The sequence below is a fragment of the Helianthus annuus genome, chromosome 15, assembly GCF_002127325.2.
Source record: "Helianthus annuus cultivar XRQ/B chromosome 15, HanXRQr2.0-SUNRISE, whole genome shotgun sequence".
NCBI classification, from domain to species: domain Eukaryota; kingdom Viridiplantae; phylum Streptophyta; class Magnoliopsida; order Asterales; family Asteraceae; genus Helianthus; species Helianthus annuus.
Genome location: NC_035447.2, coordinates 5052377 through 5066398, shown reverse-complemented (window position 1 = coordinate 5066398; position 14022 = coordinate 5052377). Strand labels below are relative to the sequence as shown.

The 14022-nt window shown below is 37.3% G+C and overlaps 1 protein-coding gene across 4 annotated transcripts; it reads left to right on the top strand.

The window, feature by feature from the left end:
* The first annotated feature begins 1384 nt into the window (after nucleotides 1-1384).
* On the top strand, nucleotides 1385-13048 carry LOC110910245 (CSC1-like protein At4g02900). Of its 4 annotated transcripts, XM_022154936.2 has the most exons (13): nucleotides 1388-1593; nucleotides 2910-3249; nucleotides 3867-4028; nucleotides 4120-4255; nucleotides 5606-5707; nucleotides 6811-6930; nucleotides 7010-7090; nucleotides 7765-8105; nucleotides 8516-8761; nucleotides 9337-9661; nucleotides 10889-11122; nucleotides 11669-11894; nucleotides 12673-13048. In XM_022154936.2, the coding sequence occupies exons 2-13, from the start codon at nucleotides 2936-2938 to the stop codon at nucleotides 12720-12722; spliced, it is 2337 nt and encodes a 778-aa protein (XP_022010628.1). In that variant the 5' UTR covers nucleotides 1388-1593; nucleotides 2910-2935; the 3' UTR covers nucleotides 12723-13048. The 4 variants fall into 4 exon arrangements, with proteins under 4 accessions (XP_035840002.1, XP_022010630.1, XP_035840001.1 ...); XM_035984109.1 differs by lacking the exon at nucleotides 12673-13048 and having other exon boundaries at nucleotides 1385-1593; nucleotides 11074-11122; nucleotides 11669-11792; XM_035984108.1 differs by lacking the exon at nucleotides 10889-11122 and having other exon boundaries at nucleotides 1387-1593.
* The last annotated feature ends 974 nt before the right edge of the window (nucleotides 13049-14022 follow it).

Here is a 14022-nt window from a genome sequence, read left to right as displayed (position 1 = left end):
TTGAAATGAAAATAGACGGATATTAGATTTGTCATTGAGATGACCCTGCAATACGAGAGATGAAAATAACGCAGATAACACGTATTTTTTTTTGTGTTTTATAGGTTGCTAGATCGACACGACATGTTTAGAACACTTTATTAAAAGCATGTGTACTATTATGTTATTTTTGATAATTAAATGTATTATAACTAAATATTGATTGTCATAGAGAGTCTCATCAATCATGCCTTATTCATTCTTTATAGTAGTGAGTTTTGTCAATAGTCATGTTAGGGGGGGGGGGGGGAGGGGGTGAGGCCCTTCCACGCCCACAACACTGTCCCATATGGTGGTGTGGAGGCCACATGGGGCAAGGGGCTTGGAGAATAGGCTGGGTGTGGGGGTGGAGGTGAAGGTGATGTGAATGGTGGTGATTGGTTGCTAGAGAGAGAGAGAGAGAGAGAGAGAGAGAGAGAGAGAGAGAGAGAGAGAGAGAGAGAGAGAGAGAGAGAGAGAGAGAGAGAGAGATACTAGATTTTGTTTGTTTGAATGTGGTGATTGGTTGCTAGAGAGAGAGAGAGCCTCCTTCACCACGTCCTACCACCCCGTGGTTTTTGTGGCTTGGAGGGTAAAGCCCTTCTGCTGGCATGTTAGACACATGGCGTTCTACAGTGGCGAAGCTTCGCCCCCCCCCAATTTTCGAAAACCGGGGGGGTGGAAACGTATATTCCTAAAAAATTTCTATACGAATTACTATTCATAACACTACGCATCGAAAAGTTCGGGGGGTCGGGCGCCCCCTCGGACTTCCACTAAGCTGCGCCCTTGGCGTTCTACGCCCCCTTCCACCACCATTCCACACTGTGTAGTCTTAGTGTGATATTGCTCCCTTTGAGATTAAGGGTTCAAGCTTCACCAAAGACGGATTTGATGAAATATAATCGCTTAAAAAAGTTATAATTTCTAAAATTTGGCAAGATCATTTCCAGTATTCTTATAGAGAAAATACAAAAATATACATTGTTAGCAAGGCCATTCCAATATAGACATCATTTTTCAATCGTTTTCAAAGTAGTCTCCGTTGTCTTGTAAAAAGGCGGGGCCTTACGCATCTCAGCCGCCTAGAAAAAAGTGTAGGCTTGGCCGTTTCAGCTATTCAACCGTCTTAGTTGTTTTACAAAATGTGTAGGCTTAGCGTTCTCAACTATTCAATCCTCTCACAATAAAAGTAAACTAAATGATAAATCCTAATCGTCTCATATGCAAAATAAATTATAGGTTAAATCCTAGCTGTCTTAGCCGACAGAGTCAATATACATATCAACCGTGTCTATTTTGGTAATTTCCCTTCTTATATCAACCCCCACCCCACCCTCCAACATCCATAACGTTTATAAACTCCAACGGTGCGATATTTCCGCGCCTGATGCCTCTTCTGTTGATGCCGCTCTTCCCTCTTTTATCCAGTTTCATCTTCCCCCAAACCCTAACACAAATCCAAACCCTACAATCTCCATGCTTCTCATATCAATCATCACCATGGCAACCTAAATTGTTCATTATTACGCACATCTTCCACTTTGGATCAATCAATTTGCTAACAAAACAACGGTAAATTCTCAACAATTCATCATTCGTTATCATGTTTGTGTAAAATTTGTCTAAATTCCAGCTCGATGAGCCAATTCCATTGCATAGTTATGAGTTTAATGATTTCAGTTTCTGCTTTTTAGGATTGTTATTTGTTTAGTTATTTTTGATAATTTTCTAGCCTTGATTGTGATAATTGTTTCGGAAATTTAGGTTTTACGATACGTGAATTTGATTTCTGATTTTAGTTTGTAATTTTGTTGGATATTTGGAGTTTAGATTGCGGAGATTATGAAATTAAGAATAAACCTTTTGAATTCATGTTTTAGAGGTTGTTAATTGTGTGTTGGATATGATATGAAGCTCATAAAGCCCTAATTTGTTAAGACAAAAGATGATAGAAAGTTAGACCAAAGGGTATGGTGAGGATAGTCCCCAAAGGGACCATCCGCCACGTAGGCACCAACTCAGCGAGGGTGGAGGACCATCTCCTTGGTGACTACCCAAAGGTGTGGAGGGGAAGCAATGACTACCCAAGAGAGTTGTACCTTGTGCTGATTTACTTGTACCCTGCAAGGAGAGAGAGAGAGAGCAAATTTGTGGGGGCCACCAAAATATAAGCAGCCAATCAACAAGCCCCGTCCCCAACGTCTCTTGGCGGACGAAGGCGCCGCGACGGGCCCCTAGGGGGCGGTGTGGGACGGTCCATGACGGGGGACGGCTCGGGGACGAGCCCCATACCCGGTGGTCTTAGAAACCAATGCCGGCTCAACATTTTTAGGGGCCCGAAGCAGACTCTGAAATCGGGCCCCTTTTGTAAATTTTATTATTTTATGTGGGAATATGACGATGACACATATTTTTAGTATACAATTTCTAAAAGGTGCACAACCACACAAGAGTTGGACTCGAATCCTCGATCTCTTGGGAAGAGACACCATTTTACACACCTGTATACCGCTGGGCACCATTTTACACACCTGGATACCGCTGGCCCAAAGACCCTTTGGTAAACCCTTCCGAGCATACGGACTCTTTATTCTCTATGTCAAAACCTGAGAATTAAACGGAGTTAAACCCTAAATCATCAATTCGCATCCAGTTTGTGAAAACGCAAAATAACACGAGCGCGCGCGCGCACACATTAAGACAAATAGCAATTCCAACAGAAAAAATCTAGAGTTGTGATCAGAGAGTATGAATCGAATGTGGTCAAGCTTAAAAAAAATTGGGGCGCCTTAAATACAGGCCCCAAGCTTTTGCTAGTTCTTTTGTACGGTCGAGCTGCAAACTTTTATATTTCATGCTTATTAAATGTGTTTTGACTAAAACTATAGGCGGGGTTTGATTTTCACGAAAGAACATGGCTACTCTTTCGGATATTGCTGTATCCGCTGCTATTAATAGTCTATCTGCAATACTGTTTCTGGTTGCATTCGCTATCTTACGCCTTCAGCCCATCAATGATAGAGTTTACTTCCCAAAATGGTATCTCAAGGGCATAAGAGATAGTCCAACTAGTTCTGGAACTTATGTGAAGAAATTTGTCAATCTAGATGTCAAAATGTACCTAAAGTTCTTGAATTGGATGCCTGCTGCCTTACGAATGCCGGAGCCGGAGCTTATCGAACACGCAGGGCTTGATTCCGCTGTGTACATTCGGATATACCTTCTTGGGTGAGTTCTTTTTGCAGTCAAAGTAGCTTAACTTGAATTCTACTTTAAACCTTTAGGGGTGTTCTAAAAGCTCGCAGCTCATGGTTCGCTCGAAAAAAGCTCGGCTCAATTGTAAACGAGCTGAGCTCGAGCTAGGCCTGGCTCGGCTCGTGAGCTCATGAGCCGGCTTGAATTATTTTATTTTATATTGATTAATCTTATTTTTAAATGTATTAAAATAAAAAACATGCCGGATGGGGTTGAAGTGTTAACATTTTAAGTTTAATTAATCAATAACATATAAAAATTATAGGAAAATAAACAAAAAATATACATATAATACTTTTAATATGCCTTTCAGTCTTTAAAATATTAGAAAAAATAATCCATCTATATACGTGTAATTTTTATTTATTTTTGTTTTCTATGTTATCAACATGTGTAAAAAAAAATAACGAGCCGAGCCCGAGCTCGATTTTTCAGCTCGATAAAATAAATGAGTTGAGCTGAGCTGGCTCGTTTAAGTTTGAGCTCGAGCTCAATCTGGCTCGGCTCGATTACAGCCCTAGTTATATTTAAAGAAGGAATCTCAGTTTAAACTTTATTCACTTTCTATTAATGTGAAATTTTGCATGCAGCTTGAAAATATTTTGCCCCATCGCTCTGCTTTCGTTTGCTGTATTGGTGCCTGTTAATTATACAGGTGAGAATTTTGAGGAGTTGAAAACGAATATGAAAGATCTAACGTACAGTGATATTGACAAGCTCTCAATATCCAATGTCGCCCCGGGATCAAGCAGGTGTTACAATATATTCACTACATATTTTTATCCGTGATTTTAGTAACCACAATCAAGGACTCACTCGAGTATATTTAATTTTATTTATCAGGTTGTACGCCCATATAGCAATGGCGTATGTCTTCACGTGTTGGACATGCTACACTCTTTACAATGAATACATGATTGTAGCAAAAATGAGGCTGCATTTTATTGCTAATGAAAGACGTCGTCCTGATCAATTTACAGTGAGTGTCTCAATGGCAGAGATTAGGGAGGCAATTTTGATCTTTTAACTTAAAGTACATGGATGGTCCCTGTGGTTGATCAAAATTTTGGATTTAGTCCCTAGCTTTCCAAAAGTATACGGAATAGTCCCTGTGGTTTGCACTTTGTAATGCATTTAGTCCCCAACTTTTGCCAAAAGTACATGGATGGTCCTTGTGGTTTGCACTTCATAACGCATTTAGCCCCTAACTTGGACATGTTAAAACCTTTAGCTTTGTTAGTTGGAGACTAAATATGTTATAAAATGCTAACCACAGGGACCATCCATGTACTTATGAAAAGCTAGGGACCAAATCCAAAACTTTGGTTAACTACAGGGACCATCTGTGTACTTTACTCTTTAACTTATTAATGGGTAGATTTAGGTTGTGGTATATCTCAATCGGTCAAATAAAATGTTTAGCATTTTGATTATTATTGTAATAATATTGTTTTCGTAATCAGTTATCTACAAAAAAATTGGAAAGGGACAAAAACAAAGTGTTTCGTTAGTGAACCTAGGGCCGTCTTCGAAAATTTTTGAAAATCTTTAGGCCCTGTGCGAACAGAAAATACGGGTCCCTTAAATATAAATTTTTAAAAAGAACATATATATAAAAAATTTAAATATATGAAAATGAATTAGTGTCATTTGAATCAACACCAATCATTTAATGCAACTTGACAAAATTAGTCAATTAATGTCATTTGCATTTAATAAATAGATAAGAAACAAAAACAAAACTGAGGACGCCGGGATTAGACCATGTGTAGTCGTTAACACCCCACCCTTGGCGTTTTGCGCCATGTGGCAGCCCAGTCAGCAATGAGGCATTTTCTAAAATGGGTGTAGTGGGGATGTGGGCATTGTGGGGCATTATGTTTGTAATAAAATTAAATAAAAAAACATCAAAAAAATCTGATTGGTTTTACAAAAAGGAAAATGAAGGTGATTGGACACAAGAAAAGGGGCAAGGCGTGGAAAATACAATGCCAAATGCCAATTTAGGTTGAAAAACGCCCCTGGGGGCCGAGCTCGGGCGTGGATTGGGCGTTTTGGGGGTTAAAAACGCCCCATTTCGAACGATTACGCACGGTCTTAGAACCCGTGTCTTCTTATTATTAAAGTGACGTTCAAACCACCAAACCAAGTGCTTTTAAGATGGTGTTTCTCCGATTCATTACGTATATATTCTAACTTTACAGTGTAAAACTAATACAAAAACAAAAAAAATTGGGCCGTCGATGGGTTCAGAACCCTTACTAACATGGCATAACCCGAACCCGTTATTTGCCCCTAATTGTTTGTAATGTGATAATGTGTCATGCAGGTACTTGTAAGGAATGTTCCTCCAGATGCTGACGAATCAGTTAGTGAGCATGTTGAACATTTCTTCTGTGTTAATCACCCTGATCATTACCTTACACATCAGGTATGCTTCTTCTTTGAGGAACTTATATTATACAATACATGCGTGTTTGGATGTGTGTTTTGAAAACGATTATGCGATATTAAGATGATCAAAATCAGATAATCAGTTGTAATAAAATAAACCATAGAAAATGGTGTTTAGATGTGCTTTAGCCATTTGAAGTTGTTAAAATAGTTAAGAGTTAATTACTGTTTTCGTCCCTGTGGTTTGCCAAAAATCACTATTTCAGTTCATTAGTTTAAAAATTGCGATTTCAGTCCCTGTGGTTTCACTTTCGTAACCATTTCAGTCCCTGTACTAACAGAATAAATGGATTGAAATGGTTACGAAAGTGAAACAACAGTGACTGAAATGGTTACGAAAGTGAAACCACAGGGTCTGAAATCGCAATTTTTAAACTAATGGATTGAAATAGTGATTTTTGACAAAATACAGGGACGAAAACAGTAATTAACTCAATAGTTAAATAAGGAGTTAAAAAGTAAATTGATCAAATACAAATACGAAAGAGTCAGGTTAAGTTTGTTTTAGCTTTAGATAATCAGTTTTGTTGCTTCTTGTTTGAAACTGATTATCCGACACTCATTATTGACCCCTAAATAAGAGTAAAGTACACAGATAGTCCCTGTGGTTTACAATAATTTTGGATTTGGTCCATAGCTTTCCAAAAGTACACGGATGGTCCCTGTGGTTTGCACTTTGTAATGCATTTTGGTCCCCAACCTTTTCCAAAAGTACATGGATGGTCCCTGTGGTTTGCACTTTATAACATTTAGTCTCTAACTTGGACCTGCTGAAACCTTTAGATTTGTTGGCTAGGGACCAAATCCAAATTTTGGTATACCATATGGACCATCCGTGTACTTTACTTCCTAAATAATTAACCAAAATTTTGGTAAACCACTGGGACCATCCGTGTACTTTACCCCCCCCCCCCCCCTTAAATAATTAAAATAATAAGAAGCAGAATTTGTTAATTCAAACATTAATCAGATAATCAGTTTCAAATTGCAAATCCAATCTTAATTAGTTGCTTAATTGCTTAATAATCAAGCTAGAATAAAATTATGTAGAAATTTATATTTGTAACTCTTGAGTTGTAGGTAGTGTACAATGCAAATACTCTTGCAGATATGGTGCTAGAAAAAAAGGGTCTACAAAATTGGCTTACGTACTACACCAACAAGTACGAGAGACACCCTAATAAAAGGCCAACAACCAAGGTATTTGGCTAAACATCTTCCGATCGACATTAGTTTCTCTATTTATTAAAACCGTTTTATGTCTAGTTCGTCTATATAGACAGGTTTTTGCGGTCTTTGGGGAAAAAATGTTGATGCTATTGATTTTTATAATGAACAAATCGAGACTCTAAGCAAACAAGTAAGCATACATAGTCAATAAATCATTTATTTATTGTACAACAAATCTAGAGGTGGTAATTTTGACCAGTTTATTAACTTACTTATGAAAGGGTCAATTCAGGGTCTTTTTTTTTTTAAATTCTCTAACTGGTCAAAGGGTCGAACCAAGATAATGAGCTTAAACGGAAACAAGTAAAATGGGTCAAACGGGTCGATGGTCATCCAAAGAGTTTACTTTTAATATGTAAAACTTTCTAAATTGTGCAAAAATATTGGATTTTACTTCATTTAATTTTTGGAATCAAATTTGGGCCACTAATTATTCCATAAAAATATAAATATATTGAACAAAAAGTGTTTTTGGAAACCTAACCCTTCCCGACTTAAATATGTCAGAGTCCAAAGTTCGGTTTTAATGCACAAAACCTCTTAAATCACTGTTATTAAAAAAAAGATTATCACAAAATATATAGATATATTCAACAAAAAGTGGTTCAGGTCAACTAACTTGACCCGACTCGTTTTGACCCGTACAAAATATATATTTTTTCGCCGAAACCTGGTTGATCGGTTAGCAAACTCTCTGATCCACCCAATTTGCCACCTCTAACCAAAACGCTTACATAGTAGATATTACAATTTACAACTCTTATAATTTTAATTTTTTTAATTTTTTATAATTGGGTACATTAGGAGGAGGCTGAAAGAGAAAGAGTGTTAAACGACCCAAACGCCATTATGGCATCAGCATTTGTTTCATTTAGATCACGGTGGGGTGCAGCTGTTTGTGCTCAAACGGACCAATCACATAATCCCACCAAATGGCTCACACAGTGGGCCCCGGAACCACGTGATGTATACTGGGACAATTTAGCCATACCGTATGTTGAGCTTAACTTGAGAAGATTGCTCATGGCTGTTGCTCTATTTGGTCTTACTTTCTGTTTTATGGTCCCTATAGCCTTTGTTCAAACTTTGGCTAATATTGAAGGAATTCAGAAGGTTTTTCCCTTTTTGAGACCTCTTATTGAAATGTGAGTGAATTTCAAACTCCAAATCAATTATAAAGTACATGAATGGTCCCTATGGTTTACTAAAATTTTGTATTTGGTCCCTAGATTTCCAAAATTACACAGATGGTCCCTGTGGTTTGCACTTTGTAACGCATTTAGTCCTTAACTTGGATATGCTAAAACCTTTAGATTTGTTAGTTGGGAACTAAATGTGTTACAAAGTGCAAACCACAGGGGACCATCCGTGTACTTTTGGAAAGCTAGGGACCAAATCCAAAACGTTGATAAACCACAGGGACCATCCTTGTACTTTACTCTCAGTTGTATTTAGAAGTGGCAAACTGGTATTGCCACATCTAAGTATTTTACTTTTTTTTTTTCTAATAATCATTCGCATGTTTTAGTGAATCTCATATTCGTTACATGGACAGGGGATCGGTCAAGTCGGTAATTCAAGGTTATCTTCCCGGGATTATATTGAAGATATTTCTTATTCTTCTACCAACAATTATAATGACTATGTCAAAAATAGAGGGATGGACCGCACTTTCAGCTTTGGAGACGCGTTCAGCTGGGAAATACTACTTATTTTTGCTTGTGAATGTGTTTCTTGGAAGCATAATTACAGGAACTGCCCTTCAGCAACTTAAAGAATTCATGAATCAGTCCCCAACTGAGTATGATATTATTTTTTTTTTCATTTCTATTAGAAGTGGTGATATTGACTCATTTTTATTTGTAATGGGTCAAACGGGTAAAAATGATAAAAAAAAATTGTTTATGAAGAAACGTATCGGATGAGTGAAGATCACCTAATGTGTTATTTCAAATGCGTAAAGCCTTCTAAATCATTTTGTTCAGAATGTTGTGTCGTTTGGCAAGAAGTTTTTTGGGTCAACACAACCAGACTGGATCTTTTGACCCGTTACTCAACCTGCATGACTTACCCATTATGCCACATTAAACTGGTCGAAAGCCGGCCAAAGTGTACGCAAAATGCAAAATAAAAAAGAAAAAAAAAGTACATTATTTATTTATAAGAGTAAAATGCCATTTTCGTCCGTGAGGTTTGGCCAGTTTTGCGCCTTTTGTCCAAAGGTTTGTTTTTATGCATCTGGATCCAAAAGGTTTAAAATCTTGCCCTTTTCATCCAGCTCGTTAACTCCATCCATTTTTCTCCGTTAAGTCTTTTTTGTTAACTTAAAGGGCACTTCGTTACAATTTATTATTCTCCTTACTTTGTTAAATTTAGGATCCCAAAGACGGTTGGTGTGGCGATCCCGATGAAAGCGACATTTTTCATAACATACGTAATGGTAGACGGTTGGTCAGGAGTTGCGGCAGAGATCCTTAGATTGGTTCCTTTGATAGTATTTCACTTGAAAAACACATTTCTTGTAAAGACCGAAAAGGACAGAGAAGAGGCAATGGATGCCGGTTCGTTAACTTGGGCCGTATCTGAGCCCCGGATACAGTTGTACTTCCTGCTTGGATTAGTGTACTCTACCGTCACCCCTATACTACTCCCGTTCATTGTCATCTTTTTCGCCTTTGCCTATCTGGTTTTTCGCCATCAGGTATACATACCACTCTACTAGACTACTACTACTACTTTTATCTCTTCAAACTAAGAATATAAATGAGCATATTCCAATTTAGGATAGTTGTGCTAAATGGGTCATGTTCGCGGGTTGGCAGGTCTAACCCGGCCCGAACCCGTAAATTTTAGACAAACCCGAACACGACCAGAACCCGAAAATCATGTCATATGTATGAACCCGAACACGACCCGAATATTTGCGGGTTGACCCGAACACGACCCGTTCTACCCGAAATTTTTTAATTTTTTTTTTTTGTAAATTAGTATATTAAAATTAAAATTTTACTACAAAATACACAAATGTATATAATACAATTATATGTTAATTATAAAATCTTATGTCAGTTTCACTTTTTAAGTTATAATTATGGCATAAAATACCCACCCAATTTAAAACATATTGTAAAAAAAAAAAATACAATATAATATAAATGGGTTAAACGGGTCAACCTGCCAACCCGACTGGGTTGACACGAACCTGACGCGTTTAGCTAAACGGGTTCGCAGGTTCAACCTGAAACTGACCCGAACCAATTTATACTAAACCCTAACCCGCGGATTTCGTGTTGGGTTTTCGGGTCGTGTCAAAAATCACACCCCTAATTTAGGGGTGCTAAACAGTCGTCTTCATGGGTTGATAGGTCGAACCTAACACAAACCCGAAAATTGAGCTAGACACTTGAATTCTCACACGACACAGATATTTGCGGGTTTGACATGAACACAACCTATTTAACCCGTTACAACAAAAATAGAAATGTATTATTATGTATATAAGAATGTTTTGTTTAAAATAATAGTTGATGTCAGTTTCTTTTGTAACTTTTTGAATTTGACGTAAAATGCCCAACCATATAAAGTTATGACAAAAAAAGAAGTTTTTAAAAAAATGAAAATAAACATAATTGGTTAAATAGGTCAACCTACGAACCCGTCAGGTCAACTCGAACCTAACCTATTTAGCTAAACGTGGTCACGGGTTCGACCTGAAATTGACAACTAGTTTAAACTTAACCTAAACCCGCAAATTTGGTGTTAGGCTTGTATCGACTTACGTGTTTTTTTACCCGTTTCACTTTTTGGTTAAATCCTTTAGTTTAACCCGCTCGTGAGATTTAAAACATAGCCCATAATGACCCACCCGTTTATAGGCAAATGGATCAAATTTGACAATTTTTGGTATTTTTTTGTTTGTGGATGTTAGATTATCAATGTATACGATCAGAAGTACGAGAGTGGTGCAACATTTTGGCCCGATGTTCACCGTCAAATAATCATTGGATTAATGATTTCACAATTTCTATTTTTAGGATTATTAAACACAAAAAAGGCAACTAATGCAACATATTTTCTGGTTCCTCTTCCCATCTTAACCTTCTGGTTCTTTAGATTCTGCAAGGGCCGGTTTGAATCTCAATTCAGACGATTCCCGTTAGAGGTCAGACACAACTGGTTACCTCTCGGTTTCCCACTTATGTAAAAAAGACGAAGAGTAAAATGTCATTTTCGTCGTCCCTGAGGCCTGGTCAGTTTTGCGACTTTCATCCAAAGGTTTGTTTTTCCGTATCTGGATCCAAAGGGGTTAAAATCTTGCCATTTTCATGTGGCTCGTTAACTCCATCCATTTTTCTCCGTTAAGTCAGGGGTATTTCCGTCTTTTTTGTTAACTTAAAGGGCAATTCGGTCTTTTTCAATTTATGTACAAGCATTTAGCATAATGTACAAGTATTCAAAAGACCGCATTGCCTTTTAACTTAACAAAAAGACGAAAATACCCTTGATTTAACGGAGAAAAATGGATGGAGTTGACGGCCCGGATGAAAAAAGCAAGATTTTAAACCTTTTGGATCCAGATGTGGAAAAACAAACCATTGGACGGAAATCGCAAAACTGACCAAACCTCAGGAACGAAAATGGCATTTTACTCAAAGACGAAACTACCCTTTTGTTTATATGGTGATTACATGATTCTGTTTTGATACAGGATGCGATGAAAAAAGATACACTAGAAAGGGCAACAGAACCGAACCTTAACTTGAAACTGTATCTCCAAGATGCATACGTACACCCGGTTTTCAAAGGCTCAATGGAGTTTGAAAGACCGAGAGTTGTTGATGAAGAAGAAAACAGTCCACTTGTTGCAACAAAAAGGAGTATTCGTAGAAGGGGTAACCAAGGGAATCAAGAAGACAATGCTGAGGACATAATGGGTATTTCAGCAGTTTGAATATCCGGACATAATGGGTGTTCAAAAAAATCCGGATCCGAAACCAAATCCGAAATATCCCAAATATCTGAAAGTACCCGAATTTTCGGATTCGGATTTGGATTCGGATTCGGATTTGGATACGAATTTCTAAAAATTTCGGATAATTCGATTATCGGATATCGGAAAACTAAAAAGAAATAGTAAATAAATATTTATTATATGAGTACTAATAGTACTATGTTTAATTTGAAGAGGAAGGTTAACGTACATTACGGCTTAACGTACATCACGTACGACAGGTAATTACGCATGTTCATTTTAAAATTACGCACGTTATAACTCAAAAATCCAAAATCACGCATGTTGAAACACAATAATCACGCATATTGAAAAGATTAATCACGCATGTTATATAACAAATCACGCACGTTGTTGTACGTGAAGTACGTTAAGCCGTAATGTACGATATACTTTTTCTAATTTGAATATAGTAAAAAAGATTTTATGAATGTTTTTTTTGTTTTCAATGTTGGAAATGACTATAATCAAATACAAGTTGAGTTTTAACCTATGCACGAAATTGATTTTTTGATTTTTTTATAAATTCGGATATCCGCTTAAATATCCGAATCCGTATCCGAAAACCGGATATTTGAAATTTCGGGTACGAGTTCGGATATTAATATTCAGTATCCGAAAACCAGATAATCCAATCTTGAACACCCCTAGACTTTTTTGTGTATGGTTCTTGATCTAAATGGAATTTGAATTTATTTCAGTGTCGCCTGAGGGAGGTTCTAAAGCAGGCCCGAGTTCCAGAAAGTGGTAATGTACTGAGTTGAAGAATGTATGTAACTCGGAGCTGAGTCAAAAGAGCGAGTCAAGATATGGCATTTTTGTGTAAAGAAAACGAGTTGTTCAGCTGATCAACGGCACCTATAACCCATTCTTTTTGCACATGTTTGGTAAATCATGATGTTTTTTTTTTAAATTATTATTGTGTACAACTGTTAATAGTTCGAACTGTTGCATTCAGTCGGTAGAGAGGCGTAATTGGTTCTGGGCTCGGTTCAAAGTTAGACCTGGACCAAGTAAGGCCGGTTCAAAACTCGTGTATAGTCTTAAAGGTGTTGTCTCTAAAACTGATTAAAAAGATTACTGTTATGTATGTATTTAGTTTTGATTATAATAAATATGATATGAAACATAACATGGACAAAATGGTGCCCCTAAAGTTTTACATAACATGATAACAGACATTTTCTATATATTGATTTAATGCATAACTTGTTGATGCACCGGACTTCTGTTGGGCAACGGTTTGGAGTGACCGTGGCTAACACACACACCCCTACTAATTCTACTTCTAAATCTACGCATTTGTCCACCAAGGGACTTGAACTTTCACCATGGGAGGGCAGTGGCGGATACATAATGTTTTCGTAAGGTGGGCATGATACGATTTGGCTTAAAATGAGTCGAATAAAAAAAGTAGCGATAATACCATTGAAGTTGACAAAATTTGTGACTTATAGAACACTATCCATAATAATATAAAAAAAAGGTTGAGGATAGCTCAAAACAAAACGACGAGTCAGAATAAGTTTAGTGTATTTCGACCCTACATGAAAAATAGTTTTGTAATCATATTTCTTACACTAATTCAGAGGCAGGTTGCAAGCGCAGCATGGAGACTTTAGGATTATGTGATTCAGTATGTTCTTCTTTTATCCTATTTTAGAACAAGTTAAGTGTCATTATAGAAACATAGGTATCTAATTGGGCTATATACAAAAAAATAATAATAATAACACTAAAGTTGAAGTTTGTACGGTGAGCCTATGCCCACCCTCCCATCAAAGTGGATCTGCCATTGTGGGAGGGACACCTTTACAAAACACATTAATACGGCTAGACTACAAGCCATTTAGCAGACATCGTCACTCTTGTGATGAACTTTGTTGTTGCACAACCCAACTCCGGGTTAATAATTGCGTACCCCAGGCGGTTTTCAAATGCTATTCGGAATGGGTAAAGGTCATTGATTTCGCTTTTCGGGGTATGACACGTGATTGATGATGATCAAACGAGGGACGATCTAAGAAATCTTATATTAAAAAGTATAGTTG